At 32.3% G+C, this 21,083-nt stretch overlaps 1 protein-coding gene across 3 annotated transcripts; it reads left to right on the top strand.

Moving 5' to 3' along the window:
* The first annotated feature begins 2,684 nt into the window (after positions 1-2,684).
* On the top strand, positions 2,685-20,974 carry LOC145319524 (gametogenetin-binding protein 2-like). 3 transcript variants are annotated; one of them, XR_013879914.1, is made up of 21 exons: positions 2,685-2,723; positions 3,139-3,280; positions 3,540-3,609; positions 4,071-4,187; positions 4,494-4,618; positions 4,989-5,093; positions 5,661-5,739; positions 5,857-5,924; positions 6,811-6,893; positions 7,328-7,413; positions 7,955-8,041; positions 8,594-8,698; positions 9,205-9,338; positions 10,182-10,254; positions 10,527-10,583; positions 12,642-12,735; positions 13,759-13,915; positions 14,186-14,292; positions 14,737-14,887; positions 15,208-15,596; positions 15,799-20,974. XR_013879914.1 is itself a non-coding variant. In XM_080161705.1 (20 exons), the coding sequence occupies exons 1-20, from the start codon at positions 2,699-2,701 to the stop codon at positions 15,299-15,301; spliced, it is 1,959 nt and encodes a 652-aa protein (XP_080017831.1). In that variant the 5' UTR covers positions 2,685-2,698; the 3' UTR covers positions 15,302-20,974. The 3 variants fall into 3 exon arrangements, 2 of the variants coding, with proteins under 2 accessions (XP_080017831.1, XP_080017832.1); XM_080161705.1 differs by having other exon boundaries at positions 15,208-20,974; XM_080161706.1 differs by having other exon boundaries at positions 10,527-10,577; positions 15,208-20,974.
* The last annotated feature ends 109 nt before the right edge of the window (positions 20,975-21,083 follow it).

Genomic DNA, 21,083 nt, shown 5'->3' on the forward strand with positions numbered 1-21,083 from the left:
ATTTCTTTTCAATAAGAAATACACATATTTAGTGAATATTGTCGTTCTACTACTATTTTTAAGCATTGAAACACACACACTTTTACGGATTCTACCAGAAACCTACCCCTCTCTTTATGTACATTTTTCTAAAACTTAAAAATTAATGTTCTAATTATTAAGTTCCGACACTCAGTTCGTTTTTCCTTCCTTTTCGCTTTCATGGATGTCGTCATATTATCCTTATATTAAATTTTTCTGTAACGAAGGGTCTCTCTAACCTATATGGTTTATCAAAAACCAAGAATAGAATATTAGTTTGCTAGCCTAAACAAAATTGCCTCGCCTATAATATTGTACCATGTATTAAAAATTTAGATGAAGTATAAGTATATCATACAAAAAGTTGTTGTCAAAAAGTTTTAAAAATTAGCATGTTTTGAATTGACGTGCGAAATTATCATGCAAAGTTTGAAATCGATAGTACAATTTTAACATGTTTTAACTAATTTAAAGAGCTAACCGTTACGGACGACGGAAATTTTTGCGGACAGACCGACACTAATAATAGAAAAGGTTTTCGACAATTAATACCTAAACATTTATCAAATTGACTTTCACGTAGAAATATTTATGTAGCTAAATTTTCAAAAGTTAACTAGTTATTTTGATAGAGGTTCATCTATATAATTAGAAATAAAATGGTTGTACAGACAGTTTGCCCTATTAAAATGTATATCTAGAATATGTTTTTTTTTTTTTTTCATGCACAGTCAATTCAAGTTCTGTAAATCTCCGAAATCTAAAAGTTTTCATGTTTTCTCACATAAAAATAAATTACATTCAAACAAAAATGTTTTTTTTTTTAATATTTTATATCTAATCATATTTTATGAAAAATAGGTTTTAAAAATAATTTGAATTTTTTGTTGAACACCCTCTTTCCTACCCGTTGTGTATTCTAGCCGTCTGTCCAGTCCGTCTAGTTACTATGCGCCCTTTCCTTTTACCCACTTCCCCTATTCTACTCTATCAGTCTTAGTCTGTGTACTCTTATACCCCCACCCCACAGCCCACTGCCCCTATTTTTATTCTAACTCATCTGAGTCTATGCTGCATCCCCCTCTCTCTGCCGAGTTCCCCTTTTTGTGTTATTTCTAGTAATTTTCTACTGCGCAATATTCTATTTTTCCTACCCCCCCCCCCCCCCTCCCTCCACAGAATAGTTCAACGACCTCCCTTCCTTCTATACACTTAGTCTATGCCCACTTGGATCCGGATTTAACCGGTTAATTTTGTGTTCTATATTAAGTTTTCTTTGTTGACTACATTCTATCAGTTTTAATCCATGGCCCGCACGTGAACATTGAAAGTGAATTAATATAAAGTTAACACTGCTGCACATTAATGTTTAAAATTCTTAATATTTTTAGCGGCATAGCTATTCTATATTTTAATGTTCTATGTATGTTGTTCGTTGTTGACAATGTAAACATATCTTAGAAACTTAAATGAATACATATTAAATCAATATATTTTAAAAATTTTAAGCGATACTTTCTTTGTCTCAGTTATTTTTTGTTTATTTGATTACGGAATTTAAAATAGTTTGCCTATTTAGTCCCCAAAAAAGTATATAAACATTGTTAAATTAAGAACATTGCTGTATAAATTTAAGATTACATTATCTGCAGGGGCTTATTTGTATATTCATAACTTAACATAACCTAACCTGTATAGAAAAACGTGATCAAATTAATATTTTAGCCCTCCTGCGTTTGTCCACTCCGACGTTTGGGACTCCTGCGTTTGTCGTGGAACCTACATATTAAGATTAAGACTTTTCATTCTGTTTTTACTTGAAAATCAAGGAAGCAGGGATAAGAGTGTGTGCAGCGTTAAAATTCTTACTACCCTCTCTCCCCTATCCAACTTCAAAATACTTGTAGTAAGTCATCAAAGAATTTACAGAAGAATAGGAGGGGGGATAGCTTTTTCTTCCGTTATCCTATCCCTCTATCCCTGGTTTATATACGAGTGTCTCTGTAAACACTGAGAAATTCAAACCCGACCATTTTTTTTACCCGCTTATGTATATGCTGGGGTTTATTTGTAATTGAATTGGGCTGTTTCCCCCTCGGCCTCCCCCCACCCTTCAGGAAAAATCACGTTTTCTTTTAATGCAAGTATTGAGCGAGGCATCTCCATAATAGGATAATAAAAATAAGAGACATTTGTCTCCCCCAAAAATAGTGTTGGTGGGGGGGGGGGGGCATTGAAGTATGAATTGACTCGATCAGTTTTATCTCCGGGGGGTTTAAACATTTTCCCCCAACTCATTCCAGTAAAAGTAATGTTTTTCCTCTCCCAATATCTGCTGAGCTAGCTAGAGCCTAATATAACCTAACCTCGACCTACCTATAGTAATTATCTTACAAAAAGTGTACTTAATAGGAACGTTTTTATACCCCCCCCCCCCCTTCCCCCTTATTAAAAAATTTAAAATATAAGGGAGTTAGGTTATCAGCCCTTAACAAAGTACATTGTGTAAAAGCGCAACTTGATTTCCTTGATTTCCTTGGACGGTTAGGAATTTAATCGTATGAGCAAATATCTCTCGCTGTATTTACACCTTTAAATGTTAGTAAGTCCCTTTTATAAAAATTGAATAGTCTTGCAAATTTATTATTGCCTAAAATAAAATCTCTTTTAGATTGAAATGGTAAAACTGGTGGATGTTTATCAGGAAAATATTCTTAATCATTAAACTCAACAACAAGGACAATTATGTTTATCAATAGCCAGCAATTTTAGTACTCCCAGGGGGGGGGGGGGGAGATCCTTTTTAATGGGATATATCTCCAAAGTGGGGTAAATCATATGGCAAAAATCTTTAGGGATAAGTCAATGGACTATGAATTGACGCTTATCCCCAACTATGATAAAAAAAAATTCCTTCTGTAGATTATGGTTATTTGTTGAAAAGCTTGAACATTGATAGTTTGAACCAACCAATCAAGATTTGAAAGTACCCACAGTTTTTAAACCAGCAAATGATAGAGCATGTTTATAAAGCTTTGGGTACCATCATAATTATAAGAGTCCAATATACCCTCCCTCCACGATTTATTTGATAGAATATTGACTCTGGCGTAAACTAGGGTGGCTCTAAGAGTGGTACACGGGGGTGCAAGGCGCGCAGGTACATGCCGCTGGAGATTGAACCTGATGTTACCATGGTCATGGCACTGGATGAGTTTTGCCTTGCCTGCGGAAGCGGTGCCCAGGCCGCCAGTAACAAGTAAGTCGCATTATAATCCCAAAAACTGCTGGGTAGATTATTCAACAATATCTAGTGAGTTATATCAATTGTCCAGGCATGTTCAAGGCTATATGGTGAAAGTTGTGTCACTTCCAAGCAGAAATAAAGCTCCAAGCAACTCCAACCCATCCAAAAAAATACATTTTATCAAACAAATATAGAATTTAGTTCTTTTTCACCATTTCATTTGTGCATTCATAGTGATGAAACCATGACATAAAATATATTAATTTAATAGGTTAAAATCCAAATCTAAGTTATCGGATGATGGTGAAATATTTAAGAGAAACTGTGCCAGTGTTGACAAGGTTAGTTTGGTGAAGCTTTTTATAATGCCTATAAAAAATGACGTTATACTGGCCTACCATTGGTAAATTAATAGGTATACTGGCCTGCCATTGGTTTTATAGTCCTATTACCTTATTTTGAGGTGTCTTAAGGGATATGCCATGGATACGAATTGGTTCATTTCTCTGATAATTAAAATTCTTGGTTGAAAAGTTTGGACACTTCCAGTTTGGAACCAACCAATCAAATAAAATAAAAGCACAAAAAGCTTTTAAGCCAAAGAAAAATGAAACTTTGGGTTCTAGTGTATTTTACAGTTCAATGTCCCATCTCTTTAGCTGTGGCGTCTACATGAGTGTAAACCTTGAGAATTTTAAAAAGTGAGGAAGTTAGACCTTCCAAATTTCAGAATTAAGGAGGGTGTTTAGTGTTTACACCCTTATAAAACCACATTCCACCTGCTTATGTTTGTAATATACAGGATGAATTATCTGAAGCGCTGGGTGTAACCTGGGATGATGTTCTACCTGTCCTCACACAAACAGTCAGCTGTGTCGGATGCAGGAGATCTATTGAAACTCTGTATCTCAGAATTAAGGTAAACAAATATGTATAGATTTTAATTACTGTCATATGCTTTGCATTAATTGACGTCTGATACAGTGGGTTGGTTTATGTTATTGAATAATAAATTAATCTTTCACCCGGCCTTCAGCCTTTGCTGTACTATATGCAAGATGTCTATATAATAAAAAAAAAGATCGCCATAATCCACAGGACTGATTAGGTTTTGAATTTTTTTTTGGTAACTAAACCCTCTCAGGAGATATTGCACTGAAAAAAAAACTTCTTCCCAAAAGATGTTGGAGTTTTAGTTCAACAAACCTATTGTTACCAATTTCAGGAGTCCAGCAAGGATTGGTCCCTGGACCCACTTGTGATAAACAAAGATGGGACAATAACACTCAGCGAGGAACATATCAACAATCAAACAAGTCTGTCTAATCTTCTCTGTAATCAAATAGACAGGTATGATCGAAAAAAAATATAATGAGAAAATTATTTGATTTCCATTATATTTACAACCAAATAGTTCCTGGCTAAATACCCTAATTATAGAATAGTTATATATCGTATTATAGACAGATTTATGTGGATATTAAAGTAGAAAATTAGATGAGATAAAAACTAGTTTTAGTTAGCCCAGATAGGCTGAAAGCCCGGGCTGACAACTGGTATAAATCTTGATTTTTATTTAAATATTCGTGGAAAGTTGTCTGTAATATGATGCTATATACAATTTCTCGGTATGCCTGATAACCAGTTCTAATCCCGCAGATATTAATCGGTTTCGAAGCCGTACTGTAAAATCTTTTATTTTCATCATTTTGTGATTAAGGTTGGAAAAAAGATATATTACCGGACCAACTGGTAAGAAGCCTGTAGTCAGGAAAGGAGGAAGATGTGCTCATCATTTGCTTGACCAGAAGAAAGTTTCTTCCAGGTAATTATATGGGTTCATGGCGTTTTTATAGTTTGTGTACTATTGACAAATATTGGATCTATTTTGACACTGCAGTGGAAATAAAATCAAGTTTAGATGTATTTATGGCAGTTTCTTTAAATATGGCTGAAGATTTGTTGTATTTTATTGGTTGTCATTAAGATTGTCATTAATAATATTATTTCTATTACCCTCTTTTCCCATGTGATATCTCTGACCTGAAAATGGCAGTTGTTCTACATTATAATAAAAGGTCCTAAACATAAGGTCCTCAGTAAGAAAAAGGTAGGAGGTTGGTGTTACTTTTTGAAACCAAAAGTTGACGCGCAAAAAAATGTCAGTATTAGGATTTTGCTTGGGGGGGGGGGGGGGGGGAGAATCCTGTCAAAACCGTCATTTTCTGCTACAATTTTGTAAGTCATTTTGTAATTTTATAATTCCCTTTGTCTGTCAATCTGTAGGATAACTCTGATTATCTAGGCTGTTAATTTTTTTCTGAACATTTCCCTTACCAAAGAGCATCCAGTAAACAACTTACTTGGTTCGGTCATGAATCTTTGTTTTTAGCGGCTCCTGGCAGGACTGTTGGAATGTTATGGAGACGGAATGCAAAGATGAAGTTGTCCTGCTTCCATTTTCTTCCATAAGGAATTCAAACATTACATCATAATTATATTTATTAACAGATTAAAACTGGTTCAGAGCCATAATGAAAAATCATGTTGTGTATCGTATTAGTAATTTATCAATGTTTGTTGTTGTCAGAGCTACGCTGGATAAATATTTAAAGAGATACAGGTTTTGTCCTGAATGTGCGTACATGGTCAACAAGTAAGTTTAGTTTTTAGTACCAAAACTACTCTTTAATCCATTTGTCTGTCTGACTGTCCGTCCGTAACGCTATGAGGGATAAGTAATCTACTCAGCTGCCATTTAAATTAGTATGTTAATGTTTGGTTTAGATACCCCAAGTATGCAAATTACTTGGTTCATCTATCCGTTGGTCATTCCACAAAAGACAAATATATATGTTTATTTGTAAGGTTTGTGGGAGCATCTGTTCTAACTTTCATTGTCTGTTTTTAAAATTTGCTGTGAAGATTCCCTGTATCAATGAGCATATATCGGGAATAGTCCCTTTCGTGACATCGCACCTTTGTCATATTTTTAAAATGGCTCTTTATTTGTTATTTTAGGTTAGATTAGGTTATATTGGGTTACGTGATTGCCCTACATGGTTAGGTAATTGGCCCCGCAGGGTTAGAACCCCCCGCAGGGGCTAGAAATAGGAGAAAACCTACTGTGAAAAATTCGAAGAATCGCCCCTTAAGGTGCGATGTCACGAAAGGGACTATACCCAATATATCCAGTGTAAAATTTACTTAGTCTATTAAAAGTGTCACAAAAGGCATATCCAAACATATTTGATATGAAAATTTTAGTAACTTTTTACTTTCTATCCTTGTTAGTGTATTTAGAGATCCCAAACTCTAATATTTCTTTGTTTTAGAAAGCTTTCTAAGATTCCTATTTTATAATTATAAGCTAATGCTTATACAAATGACCAATGATAGGCCAATGTACAGACTGAATTACTAATGGCAATCCAGTATACATTTTAATGACCTAATGGCAGGCCAGTATACATCTTGTTTGACCAATTATAGGCCATATGACTTAATTTTTTATAGGCACTATAAAAAGCTTTGTTTTACAGGGCATTCAGATACTATGTTGAGAATGGGAAGGATCCACTCAATGTTGATGAAAATGGAGATGAAATTTATGATGATGCTTCCGAAGGAATAGTTTTGGATTCGTTTGTATAATTAGTATAATTGTAAGGATAACAATAGCCATAAGTAGCAAAGCTCTTAAATAGGAATTAAGAGAACAGCTAAGCAGATGGAAGAGAGCAAAACATACAGATGGACTTAAGTAACTATGTCGTACGGACAGCGGGAGAGATGGATATTTGGAATTAAATTGTAGCTTCGCTACTAAAAATATTAATTTGATGTCCTTATATATTTATTTGCAAATTGGTATGGGATCATGACAAAAAATTGCTGTCTATCTTATATAGTAGCTGAGAAAAAATGTTTGAGATGGAGAGACAGACAACTGGAATTATTAATAGCTCTCTTACCAACAATGTGTGTAGAAGTAAGAAGATGTCTCTATATCTTTTGACATTTTCCCTTTTTCATTTAAAACCGAAGAAACTATGATTAAAGACGATGATGTAAAAGAAGTTAAACGTAGATACATTGATGATCCTTCTCTGAACCTCTTCACTGGAATATCATCTTGTATTGATGTAAGTATTTTTTCATTTTTTCACCAGAATACTTTGGTGCTTTAAGAATTTTTTTTGTACATAAAAATTTAAATAGTAACTTACTATTTAGGTTAAAGATTTTTTTGATAATGACTTCCCTTCACTTAGTGGTTATCTTATTTAAGAATTTTAAAGTTTTTCTCAAAATGCCTCTTCTAAAACAAAATTGAAACTAGTTGCTTTACCTTTAGTCTCTAGAAGAGGGCGGAATGTGCATCCTATTTGGACTACAATTTTACAAGATCTCTAGGATCAGGCAAAAAAAATAACCGTACTACTTTTTTCATAAATGAGAAGTGTGATTTCTTATGGTGTTAGTTGTTACCTTAGACTAGGTTAGGTAATATAGAGTAGCCACTCAGGGGTTAAGAATTCAGAAAAATACTTCCCTGTTATTTATTTTAAATAGGTGATTTGATAAAAAGCCCTGAAATTTTTTGACAGAATTTACATGGAACAACTGGACTATTTTTAAAAATTTTAGTTGTAGCCGCTTAACTACATTTGTTTTTATGACAAGGATGGGCATGTGCATGTTACCAGAAATCCTGGCTTTATTTCAAAACTTCTTCTGCTGGCGGAACCTGATAATTCTGGCCTAGATAAGGTACACATTTTATAAATTAAACAACGACTTAGGCTAATCAATCAACCAAGCAAATTAAGCAGTAAAGATAGGATAAGTGGCCCCTCACAGGTTGGCACCTCTTCCATGGGGGGGGGGGGGGAGAAAGTGGTAAGGTATTTTTGTAAAAATTATATCATATTAAAATGTTACATTTTTTAGGATTTGATTGTCTATTTTGAGAAACTTTTCTATGTATAAGCATGATGTGTGCTAGTCTACACATATTTTTATTCATAAAAAAGGTTCAAATCTCGCCAATTATATATAAAATTGTTGTTGTAGGTAGCTAAGGTACTTTCAAATTCCCTATGTCTGTCCTTCCTCCAATAGGGGGGGGGGGGGGTTGACATATGATATTATTGACTTCTATTTAAGATACTGTTGATATTTTTTGAAGATACACCCCTTGCCAAAAAGCATATATTATTCAACTTACTTGTTCCGTCGGTATGTCATTCATACTACAAAGATCATATATATTTATTTATGGTACTTCACTACTTATGTATGTTGTCATCCTTGTTTAATTAGGAGAGACATGCCAAGACCATGGTGGCTGCCCAGAAAGAACTGTTGATCTGTATCAGCATTACTTTGTCCAAGAGATTTCAGAAAATTCAACAAAGATTGAGGCAAGTGTTAGTAAGTTAATTGTTGGTCAGGTGTCTCTGTCATAATAATTTATCCAGAAACCGATTAATATCCGCTGGATTATAACCGGTTCTCAACCATACTGAAAAATCATGCATAGCATCGTATTACAGACAATTTACTACGAATATGAAGATGAAAAATTATAAGATTAAAACCAGTTTTGTACCCTCTGGAGCACTGGCAACCCCCTTAATTTGAGATGAATGGGATATATTGGGTACTGGGTAGAATCGTAGGATTGGGGTCCCCGCAGGGGTTAAGCATAAAAAAAACAAAATTCCGCCCAATATTGTCATTTTATTAAAAAAAAAGAGGAGGTGCCTAACTGACTACTTGTGGAAAAGCATCAAAAATTCTTTGAATAAAAGTTGATTGGTTTATTCAAACTTGTAGTGTAAAAACTTTTTAACCAATAATTATAATGTACAAAAATACAACAATTTATCATGCATTGTCTTATCCTTCAAGATCCTTGATTTTTTAGGGAGGGAGAGCAGACCTGTGATCTGTTAAGTTTGGTTGCCCTGATGACTCTCCGCAAGTCTTGTGACATGTGTATAGAAAGGAAGCGCAACAATGTTGACCTGGATGAGCTGTGCAACATGATTGAACAAACAGACAGGTATACAAATTGTGGCAGTAAGAGAGTTTACTTGGCTGCTTTAAGAGATAGACAGCTGATTTTTTTAAAGCAGTTTTTAGTGCCTATAAAAAAATTATAAACGGTAAGACTATACAAATGACCAATGATATGTCAGTATACTTTTATATTGACCAATGGTAAATATATACTGGTCTATCTTTGGTTATTTGCATTGTGTGACGTTTTTTTTTATAGGCACTATAAGCTGTCTCGATTTTTTTATGTGATGATTTCGCTGAATCATTCTGTTCTACAATGCTTTACTATTCACTTGGGAATTTTGTTTTTCTCCACAACCATTGAAGATAGACGGATTGATTTTATACGTAGAATCAGTTAATTTAATAAATATCTACTCTGTAACTCACTTGGTCCGTAGATCTTAGATCCGGCAATATGATCTTTTATATTATAGTACAAAAAATCCTATTACTGCTGTTAGGCAGGCAAGGGTGCCGAGCGCCGCGGCCAGAGTTCATAGTTCTGTCGGTGAGAGGGGTTGGGTGGGGGTATAAAAATTTTCAAAATTTAAGCCGGTAGTTGGCAGCTAAACAGCAGCTGATTTTTATAAAGATTTTTTTGCTTATTCAATATCCTGTTATCTGGCCGGATATCCGGCATTAGAAATCAGCCGGATATCCGTTATCCGGCCAAACAAGTATCCGGACTTACCCTAATGTTTACCTAAAATTGATAAAACATAATAAGCTCATTTTTTTATATGATACTTCTTACAACTAAGAATCTCCACTAAAACGCACTTATGATATATAGAATCTTTAATATATACAATAATTTATTATAAATATAATATTTATATAGGGATAGAGAAGAAAGACAAGCAAGAAAACGGGAGAAAAAGACCAAACAAAAACAGAAGAAAAGAGAGATGAAGGTAAAACTATTTTATAGAATATTAGGGTTGTTTGTTTTTCCATTAAGAACTCGATAAATAAACTACATTTTGGTGTATAAAACAGACACAAATTTCACCTGATCAATCATGCCTCTAAAAATCACTAATTTATCTATTATTTTTTGCTGTTTTCAGTGTTTTTTTTCTGGAGAGTGGGGTGGTATTTTGCCCCTGTTTGTGTCCATCTTTGCACGTCCTTGCTAAACTACCCTAGGGATGAGTCAAACATGTTAAAAAATGTTCTTTTATAGGCTGCTGTTAAGGAGGAAAAGACTGAAGATTCATCCAAAAGCTGTGATCAAGTAAAGGTGGTTTTTGTTTATTGTTTAGTTATTGACTAAGTTTTTTTTGCAAGAAAAATGTCAATTCTGCAAGTTTTGTAACTTTAACATCCCTCCACTTAATTACTTTCTATTGATCTGATTGACATTCCTAAATCTGATTTGACATTACCAGGGTTTCGGATCCGCATTGATTGTATGCGGATCCAAATCCGGATCCTCAAAATTTGGTCAGTGCGGATCCGGATCCTTGACAATAAAAATAAAATCACCAAATTTTTCAAAAAAATTTTATTCTTTAATTCGAAGTCAAAAATACTTTTAATTTACAAGTCTGAACCTAAACCTTAAAGATTGGCTCTCATCAAGAAAATGTCTGAGATTTTATATAAATTTAGGTAGATTTTTCCATTTTTTCCGCATTTTTTTGAGTCCAAGGATCCGGATCCGCATTTTTTTGCGGATCCGGATCCGGATCCGGATCCTTGGACTCAAAAATATGCGGATCCTTGCGGATCCGGATCCGAAACCCTGGACATTACCTTAACTTTACTGAAGGGGTTGGAAGGGGGGGGGGGATAGAGATTGAAATGTACGAAAATGTCGTGACAAGTTATCTTATGCCAGTTCACAAACAACTTTTAGAGGTCGACCGATTTATTCTGTAGGTCAACCTAAACAAGTACAACTAACAAATGCCTTTATAAAATCGGTCAACCTAAAGCTTCTTTTGGTCGACCTAAAATTTCCACAGGTCGACCTATGTCTTTTGTGAACTAGGCTTTAAGTAATAAGACAATGGACGATAAATTGATCTACATATTAGAGTAAAACACTAGATTTACGAAGCAGAAGAAAGAGGTCATTGAAAAAGGAAGGGAGGTAGTTGTCTGTATATACATAAGGACGGGTTCATATCGGAATTAGACAAAGAGGGGATGTGCTACAGATAAAACTAACTTAAATAAAATTTCTGACCGAAAAATAATTTTTAAAAATTGATATTTAGAATGCGACCACTTAAAAATGTATTTCATTAATAAAAAAAATATGCAAAGACGGCATTCAAGCTATCTTTACTTATTATCTCAGTTTCTATTAGTGCTAGAGGGCTAAATATTTTTGTGCATTTCCCCAGTTATATAATAAATTTCCGACTATATGTCAGTCAAAGTCATATTTCGCTTCCTTATCCTTTATTTACCAACCTTTTACCAACGACCAGACATAAAATTGTATAGCTATTTGTCAATGAGAGTAAAACAATTATTGAATGAGAATGATGGCTTCATGGTGCTCCCAGGAAAAGCCTTGGGGAGTAGAATCAGGAACTTTTGTCCGTTTTAAAATATCTCATTCTTAGCCTTAGAAATGACTAAAAAAGCCACCATTTTTAAAGGTTTATTGAGAATTGTCCAATTTGTAGAGGTTTTTTGACATTTTCTCAGGCTAGAAACGAGATATTTTGAAACGGTCAAAGGTTTCTGATTCTACTCCTCAATGCCTTTCCTGGGAGCACCATGAAGCCATAGTTCTGATTCAATAAATTTTCGACACCCATTTACAAATATCTATACAATTGAACGTCTGGTCGTCAGCGGTTTTAAGACTTAGGATAAATTTTAAATCATCCAGAGGTGTATTATACTCATAAAAATCGTTTGCAGATCCCCGCTTTGGTCTCAGAAAAAAAATGTTCAAAATCGACCCACCCTAATATACATCTTTACTATAGATCTATTCCCCCCCATGACAAACATCAAAATTACCCGCTTTTGTAGATTAAAATCTAAAGACACTTCTGGTGCTGAACTTACCAATCAAGATTTGATAGATTGATATTCATCTCCTATTATGAAAAACAAAATAACTCCTTGTCTAGATTATAATCATTGGTTGAAAAGATTGAACATTACAAGTTAGGAAACAAAAAATAAAATTTCAATAAAAGCGCCCAAAGTTTTATGAGCAAACGAACGTGAGAGCATGTTTATAAAACTTGGGTAATAACATGATTTGAGTTCAATGTGTCCTCCCTCCCAGGTTTAGACCAACTGAAAAAACTTTAAACTATGACTACTTCAGGACTGCCAGGAAGGGAAGAAAGATCCTGCTAGTGCAAATATGAAAGATGCTCCTGACACAAACATTAAAAAGAAACCAAAGTGCAAGAAAATGGGTAAAGTTATTTTTTGCATCGTATTATAAACAGATTTTCGCGGATATTAAAATGAAAACTTATAAGATCAAAATTAGTTTTGTTAGCCTCTAGGTGCCAAAGTCCCGGGCTAACAAGTCTGATATTAAGTTTAGGATGTTTCTTGGAAAAGTATCTGCTATCCATGATTTTTAGTGTGGTTAAGAACCAGTTTCTAATCCAGCGGATATTGATCGTTTTCGAATCCATACTGGAAATTAAATTATAGTTGTAAGCGAGTACTTGGATGTCTGTTTGTTCTTGTAATGTAAAAGGTTTTCTTGACGTCTGCACTGATATGTTTTCTGGAAAATGTGAAGCAGCTTATAGTACCTAATGGAAAATGTCCAATGGTAAAATGAATACAGGCCTATCAGTGGTCATTTATATTGTATGACGCCATTTTTTATTAGGCAATGTTATCTGCTTTAAAAGTTTCCCTCTGGCACTTGTTGATAAAACTAATGTTAGAGATATAGATATGTGGTCCGTGCCTATCTTTATATAAAAGTAATAAAATATCTATTTGTGTGTCTGTCTGGTTCTCCTTTTCATAATAGCTTCTAATAGGCACAGGGACGGTTTATAACAATATAGTAAAGTGTGAAGGTACACTCCAAAAAAATATAAACTTACTTTTTTCTTTTTAAAACTGAAATATAAGGGTCGATTCCCTCCGCCTTCCCTCAAGTGCCCTTATGAAAACAGAGGTCGAATCTTTAAAAAAAATTAGGCTCGCTACTCGCTGGTGAGGCCAAATTGTGAAAAATCCTCTAAAATCACATTAAAATCTACAAAATTTAAACAAAATCTTATGTTAATAACCATTTTATGATTTATTTAATTTTTGTAGATTTTTTATGCGATTTTGGAGGATTTTTCAATAAAATGATTTTGCTTAACCAGCAAATTGCGAGCCTAATATTTTAAAGAATCCACCCCAGGTTTCTTTTGAGACGTACTAGTAAAATTTTCCTATCATTTCAGACCTAATTAAATTTTCAGATGAAAAGAGACTGAAGAAGGAAAATAGAGTAAAAAGGAAGAATTCTCATGTCCAGAGTAGCTGTGACAGCAGTTCTGCTGGTCCTAATAACGCAGACGATAGTGACAGCGGCCTGAGCTGTGCATGGAGCGGGAATGCTAGCCCAGTCTATGCCAGGTTGGTCGATAATTTGATTAAATAAAAAATTGAATTTGAATTGCTGATTGTGTACATAGTTTCCTCTTGCTATCTCAATATTTACTACTAGCTAAAAAAAGCTTCAAACTTAAAAAAAAAAATTTTAATAAAAATTTGTAATGTATAATGTATAAATCGTTTATTCATTCAAAATTTTAATTTTTCTTGATTTTCTTGAAAGTTTTAAGCTTTTTTAGCCAACTACCTGCTCACAAAAATGAAATTTATCTGATTGTCTTATTCTTATAGAGGTGAACGTAGGTACTCGCATGGAGCCTGGATGAAAGGAGGGTCACCTGATTTAGGTCTAGAAGAGTGGGAGTTTGCCAAACATGAATGTACTGCCAGTAAACAAGGTAATTTTCATATTGAGTATTTGTACTATTATCACTGTATTATAGACTACTGCTTGATTTAATCTCTTTTCGTGACAATTTCTACTCTTATTTTTTATAACGTGATTGTCTCGGCTTGTCTTTAAAATTGATGTATAAAATTTGTTGCATAAATATCTGTATTTTAAGGCTCCATGCATTTATTTTTTTATTACCACTGAACATTTGCTTTTTAACTCTTTTTGTCCGTTGGTCCAACAATGATTTATTTATTCTTCGACAATCATTGATCTTATCATATTTTTTTCTGATATGAAGTTAAATCTTGAGAAAACAAGGATGACAACATCCATAACAGCGAAGCTCTGAAACGAAGGACATACGTAAAGTGTCAGAACTGAATAAGGAGAATATTAATGCATAAGTCGAAACAAAAGTTCGCTTTAAAAAAAAAACTAAATTTAGGTACCTCATGTAACATGGTTGTACCTGGTTCTGGTGAACTTCTGGAGACTGATTCCTCGGACGATGAAGACCCAATACTGCTGTCACAAGAGGAGATCAAAGAATTCCTGTCAATGTTTCCTCAGCTTAATTCACAGAGAGAACAGCTCAGGTAATTATATTCATTTTAAAATATTCTATTAGGGGTGTTGTTAAACCTGTGCGATTCTAGCTTAACCCATAGCGCATCCGCTCTTCGTAGGGAGTTGATGGACTTGAATCTCGGACCAACATAATGTAATACTTGAAGACATTAAAAATGATTCCTACTGATACTATGTCAGATGCGCGACGTAAATGGTAGGAGTTGGGAATGCCTTGACCCAAAACAGGCGCAACTCATGGCTATACACAGTTTGGACTTTTGCACAAGCACCCACAATTTGATGTTGATTTAAAACAAAATAATATAGAAAAAAATAATCATTTTAGGAAAAATCTGCGTGAAAGATTTGAGGCTTTTTGTGCCACTTGCAATGCCGTTGGCACTAACATATGCTGGAAGCATGAACCACGTGGGTACTGAGGTCCAGGTCCCAGGATTACAGAGCTGGATCTTTAAATGTGTAGCCGTTGCTGTTTAAAATATTAAAGATTTTTTTAAAAAAAATAGAGGCTTGTGCCATAAAAAAAAGAGTATATTAATACAATAAAGCGGCGATTCTTTATATTCAAGAATCTTTAAATCATTAAATGTCGTCAAATTAAAGAGAAAGAGAATTTCTTAGATGTCCTAGGTTTGCAGTAGATGTTTCAAAAGAAAGAGTTCCTCTTTGAGGAATCCTCCTAAAGTGCATTTTACAAGTTAGATTATTATATTAGTGATCATCTATATATGTTTAATTATAATATGACAGAAATAAGGATAGTTCAAATAAATTATAAGAATAATGTTATTATTAGAATTTCATTTTGCAGTAACTTTTCGACACATTGTTGTCTTTTTGATTAGTTGAAATTTAAAATATTTAAAGTTTATGATTTTCAGATATAATGCATTGTATATATGATCACTAATAAAAGTTTAAAAATACCTATCTCGTTGATATACCCCTTTAATATATTTTAATGTAAAACTATGTACATTGGTACAATTGAGATCAAAAGACCTTACCACTTTATAAACTGCAATTTTAATTTAATAGCTTTTATCACATTTAATGTGAGAATGTTGCTATTATCATATTCAAAATAAATGCTGTAATAAGCTTTAAAATATTTAAACACTAGTCTCTCATTGGACACAAAATGACGTCCAATAAGAAAAAGGAATAAAAATATTGGAAAGAAAATTATTTTATTTCAAAATTAATTCTTGGCATTTTGGAATAAAAAATATAGGGGAAAGAAAATTATTTATTTCAAATTTATTTCTGGTCTTCAAATAATATTCATTATTTCATTTTAATTCAAGTGTCAACCAATAAGAAATAGGCATGCTGTTTTAAAAGTTTGGAATAAAAATTATTATTTTTTGTCAATTCCTTTTTTCAGAGTATAAAATGAGAATAAATTTTATCACATTTAATGTAAGAATGTTGCTATTATCATATTCAAAATAAATGCTGTAATAAGCTCATAGAATAAGGAGGAATAGAAGTGAAAACCCTAAAAATTTCTGGGAAATTAGAAGAAATCTTTGACTTGCGCAGTAATGACAATAATGCTAAAGTACAAATCACAATGACTAGTTGGACAAAATTAGAAAACTTCAATTTGTATCAAAATTTAATATATATTATTAAAAATTTATTTGATCTTCATGATTTAAATTATATGTAGTGTAACACGTTTGACTTTAGAACAATTTAGAAACATTCTCTATATTCAAAGAGTAATACTTTACCCATAAACATAAGTATCTGACTAAGGCTAACACCTCTGATACACACTTCTTAATAAAGTGAAGACAGCAAAAGCTGCTTGGTCGTTTTAGACAAAGATGAAAAATCACTAAACATGATGTTGTTTTAATTTTAGTAAGTACGATTGACCACATTTGTAATTTTCAAGGTTCAGCTAATTGGGTACAACCCCTTCCTCCCCCCTCCCCCTCTACCACAAGTATGTATGGATGTAGTTGCTATCATGTATAAATCAGCTGTTTAAAAACATACATAAGAGCGCAACCTAGTTTTTTATAATATAAATACCGAGACAAATATTTTTGTAAATTTTCTTACATGATTAAATTTTTTAAGGCTTAAAATGCACATCAAATTCATTTTTAATACATTGTGAATAGGGAAGAGAAAGGTGGAAGCTTGGCTACAAGGCTTTTAGTAAATTATTGCAAAAGGAATTTATTTTGAATATTTTTTCAGAATAATTACTGAAATCATGTTATTTACTAACAGCCTTATAGCCGTTTTGGTCTTTCAAATGGTCCAATTTTACTTCAGGCTAGCCAGGCAGAATCTTCTACCTGGATTCTATTCTATACTTTATCTTCTTTGAATAAGCTTTAAAATATTTAAACACTAGTCTCTCATTGGACACAAAATGACGTCCAATAAGAAAAAGGAATAAAAATATTGGAAAGAAAATTATTTTATTTCAAAATTAATTCTTGGCATTTTGGAATAAAAAATATAGGGGAAAGAAAATTATTTATTTCAAATTTATTTCTGGTCTTGAAATAATATTCATTATTTTATTTTAATTCGAGTGTCAACCAATAAGAAATAGGCATGCTGTTTTAAAAGTTTGGAATAAAAATTATTATTTTTTGTCAATTCCTTTTTTCAGAGTATAAAATGAGAATAAATTTTCCAACATCATTATTGATTTCTAATTTAACATTTCATACAGTGGGTAATATTTATTTCAACATTTTTTGTCATTCAAAATCAAGTGTCACAAAAATAATAATATTTAACATAAAAAAGAAATTTTTAAAATAATTTTGTTTTCTTTATTTGTTGAAGATTTAAGCCCAAGCTTTTTCTGAGGGGGGAGACCCCCCTCAACCCCCCCTCTCCTGAGGGGGGAAACCCCCCTCGACCCCCCCCCTGATGCTCTCTTCTTTAAAACTTTCATTATTTCTGTAATTTATTCTAACTATCTTATAAATTTCAAAACATGAGATAAAAAGGAAATAATTTGCTGTACATTATTAAAAAATTTAAAAATTGTAAAAAAAATTCCAACATGATTTTTAATTTTAAATACAAGAATATTTTTTCCTATATGATATGTTAAATTTAAATACAGGAATAATTTTGTACTGTGGAATTGAAGAAATAAATGCTGTACATTAGAGTGGCTTGATTTTCAATGATTTTCTAATTTTAAATGTGCTACATACACTTTCTGTCTGAACATCATATAAGAGACCAAAAAATGAAAAGAAAATATTTTGGATAATGGGGAGGCTCGCTGATGCATGTAAACTTTTAGAAAGACACTTGTGGGGAGAATTTTTTTTTTTTTTTTTGGGGGGGGGCAATTATTTTTCTTTCAAAGTATAGCTTTATGCACCTTCCCAATTTTGTCTTGAAGAGTAGAATAAGAATAAAAAATCTGTTTTTAAAACTATTGATCCTAGCAAGAAAAATCCATAAATAAATTTAAAAACCAAGAGATTTTACATTTAATTTAAGATTTTTCATGCTTGGATGAATATTTTTTAAAACCAATTTGATATTCTTATATTAATCAACAAGACAAATTCAAAAAGATGCATAAAGCAATACTTTGAAAGAAAAAAAGTTGCACCTCCAGAATAAACTTTTAAAATTTTTAATGCATGGAAACACCTTCCCCCCATTTCCCCTCAAGGACAAAATCAATTTTTTGTATTTAGGTTTCTTATATGACGTTTAAACTGTAGATGTTGATTACAAATTCAATGTCCAAAATTGATCCATTCTACTGTACATGGTTATAATTTAATATTTGATGTGGGTATAAACATTAGACATAGATGGTCAATCTGACCCCATTTTTTTCTTAAAAAGAAACCTTTGTTCACTTTTTGTTGTATATGAAATACAGCCCTATAGGCAACATTATTTGCAACTAAATTTTGCAATGATATAATTTTTAGAAAGATAACTTTATTATAAGAAATTAAATTATTTATAACTAACTTATTATATGTTGTGTCATACGCTTCACATTATATGATGGAAGAAATATTTTCTTCAAATATTTCACCCAAGGAAAGCTTTAACCTAAGATATTCAACAATTTATAGCTGATACATAATGTAAACAAAATTCCCTTGTGCTGTGTCTAGGTTATCTCTATTGTATAAATGAACGTACAAAAGAGGAGGAGAGAGAGAAGGAAATAGACAGAAAAGTGAGGGAGGGGGAAGAAATATAGAGAAAAGTAGACAGAGATATTTATTGTTCACCCTTAGATGATGTAAATTTTTTGATAGACTTTTTTGAATTTAAGAAAAAGATAGAGAATGAGACAAAACCAAGTATCATATTTTATTAATATTGCTTATACAAGAAAGGTCATTCAAAATTATTTCACCAATATTAAGGTCAAGTGACAAAAATTTAAATTTCCACCTACTTCGCCCCCAGAGGGGGCAATAGTAGAAGGAAAATTCAAATTTTGATCACATGACCAAAATTGTTGAAATAATTTTAATATCCTTTCTAGCATTCACAATATTACGAAAATATGATAAATAACTATTAACTTTATAGTTTTTACTGGTTTTTGCAAAGGGGTAGTTTCACGAAAGGCATTTGAACTTAGTTTAGTGAACCGCATATTTTTTCCTGGTTAATTAGTTAAACTACATTTATATGGCATATATTTGAAAAAATCTAAATTTTCTACCATGTAGTTTTTAAATTATCAAGACTTGAAAATTGTCTTTTTAAATTGCATTTTCAAAACTAAGTGGTAGAAAATTGAAATTCTTTCAAATAAATGCCATATAAATATAGTTTAACCCATTAAATAGGAAAAATAAGCAGTTCACTAAATTAAGTTCAAATGCATTTCGTGAAACTACCCCTTAATATTAAAGTGAAAATCGAGTTAATTTTAAAAAATCAAGTGCTTTGTTAAATTCAAGATGAATGATAATGATTTTACAAATAAAAATGAATTAAAATTAATTTAGGTTTCACAAAGTTTTTTTGCTTAAGTATTCGCATCATTTTTAGATAATTATTACAATTAATAAACACCAAAAAAGATGGAAATTAAATTTTAAAGGTTGTTGTTATTTTTTCAAAACTTAGTACAATATTAAATGTTCTATTTTCAATACTTTTATTAACAGAGCAATTATTGTTTTAAGAATGAAGAAAAAACAATATCAATAAATAAAAACCATTTACTATGTATTATTTCTCGTTACTTTTTTTATAAAGAAAACCATATGAGTGAGATTCATGTTTTATTTTAAATATTTTTTTGTTATTTTACTATAATAATAAAAACTTTATAAATTGTATTTATTGATTGCTTTCAAGTCATTAAGGACAATACCTTCCATAAGTAGCTTAGATAGGGCTATATGATGTGACAACAATCGCACAAATTTTGCAAAGAAACGAATTTCTTAAAATAAAGCTCCTTGTCTTTTCATCTATGAACACAGCAAATCCTTCAGAACGACGGAAATCTAATTAAAATTTTGATACTATTTCCCACAAAAATTTTGAAAATCGGACCAAAAACACTACAGATATATGTATCAGACCAAAAAACCACATATATATGTATCGGACCAAAAACACTATAGATATATGTATCGGACCAAAAAAACTACAAATATATGTATCGGACCAAAAACACTATAGATATATGTATCAGACCAAAAACGCTACAAATATATGTATCGGACCAAAAACACTACAGATATATGTATCGGACCAAAAACACTACAGATTTATGTATCGGACCAAAAACACTACAGATATATGTATCGGACCAAAAACACTACAGGTATATGTATCGGACCAAAAACACTACATATAAATGTATCGGACCAAAACACTAAAGATATATGTATCGGACCAAAAACACTACAGATATATGTATCGGACCAAAAACACTACAGATATATGTATCGGACCAAAAACACTACAGATATATGTATCGGACCAAAAACACTATATATGTATATATGAATCAGACTAAAAACACTACAGATATATGTATCGGACCAAAAACAATACAGATACGTGGAAATCAGTATTTACAAAAAAAAACTGTATTATAATTAATTATGCCCCATGACTTGAATAATATATTAGAGGTTTAGCTTTAATAGCAGGAGAGGAAATTCACTCCCCCCAAAGCATTACGGACGGACAAAGTGAATTATAGAG

This window comes from Acartia tonsa, chromosome 5, assembly GCF_053477335.1.
Source record: "Acartia tonsa isolate MP-2025a chromosome 5, ASM5347733v1, whole genome shotgun sequence".
Taxonomy (NCBI): domain Eukaryota; kingdom Metazoa; phylum Arthropoda; class Copepoda; order Calanoida; family Acartiidae; genus Acartia; species Acartia tonsa.

Excerpts from the sequence above, each read along its gene's own strand:
- LOC145319524 (XM_080161705.1), top strand. The coding sequence starts at position 2,699 with ATGGTAAAACTGGTGGATGTTTATC. Across the intron at positions 5,740-5,856 it reads TGCTTCCATTTTCTTCCATA|AGAGCTACGCTGGATAAATA; the intron begins AGGAATTCAAAC and ends TTTGTTGTTGTC. Across the intron at positions 9,339-10,181 it reads ATGATTGAACAAACAGACAG|GGATAGAGAAGAAAGACAAG; the intron begins GTATACAAATTG and ends ATATTTATATAG.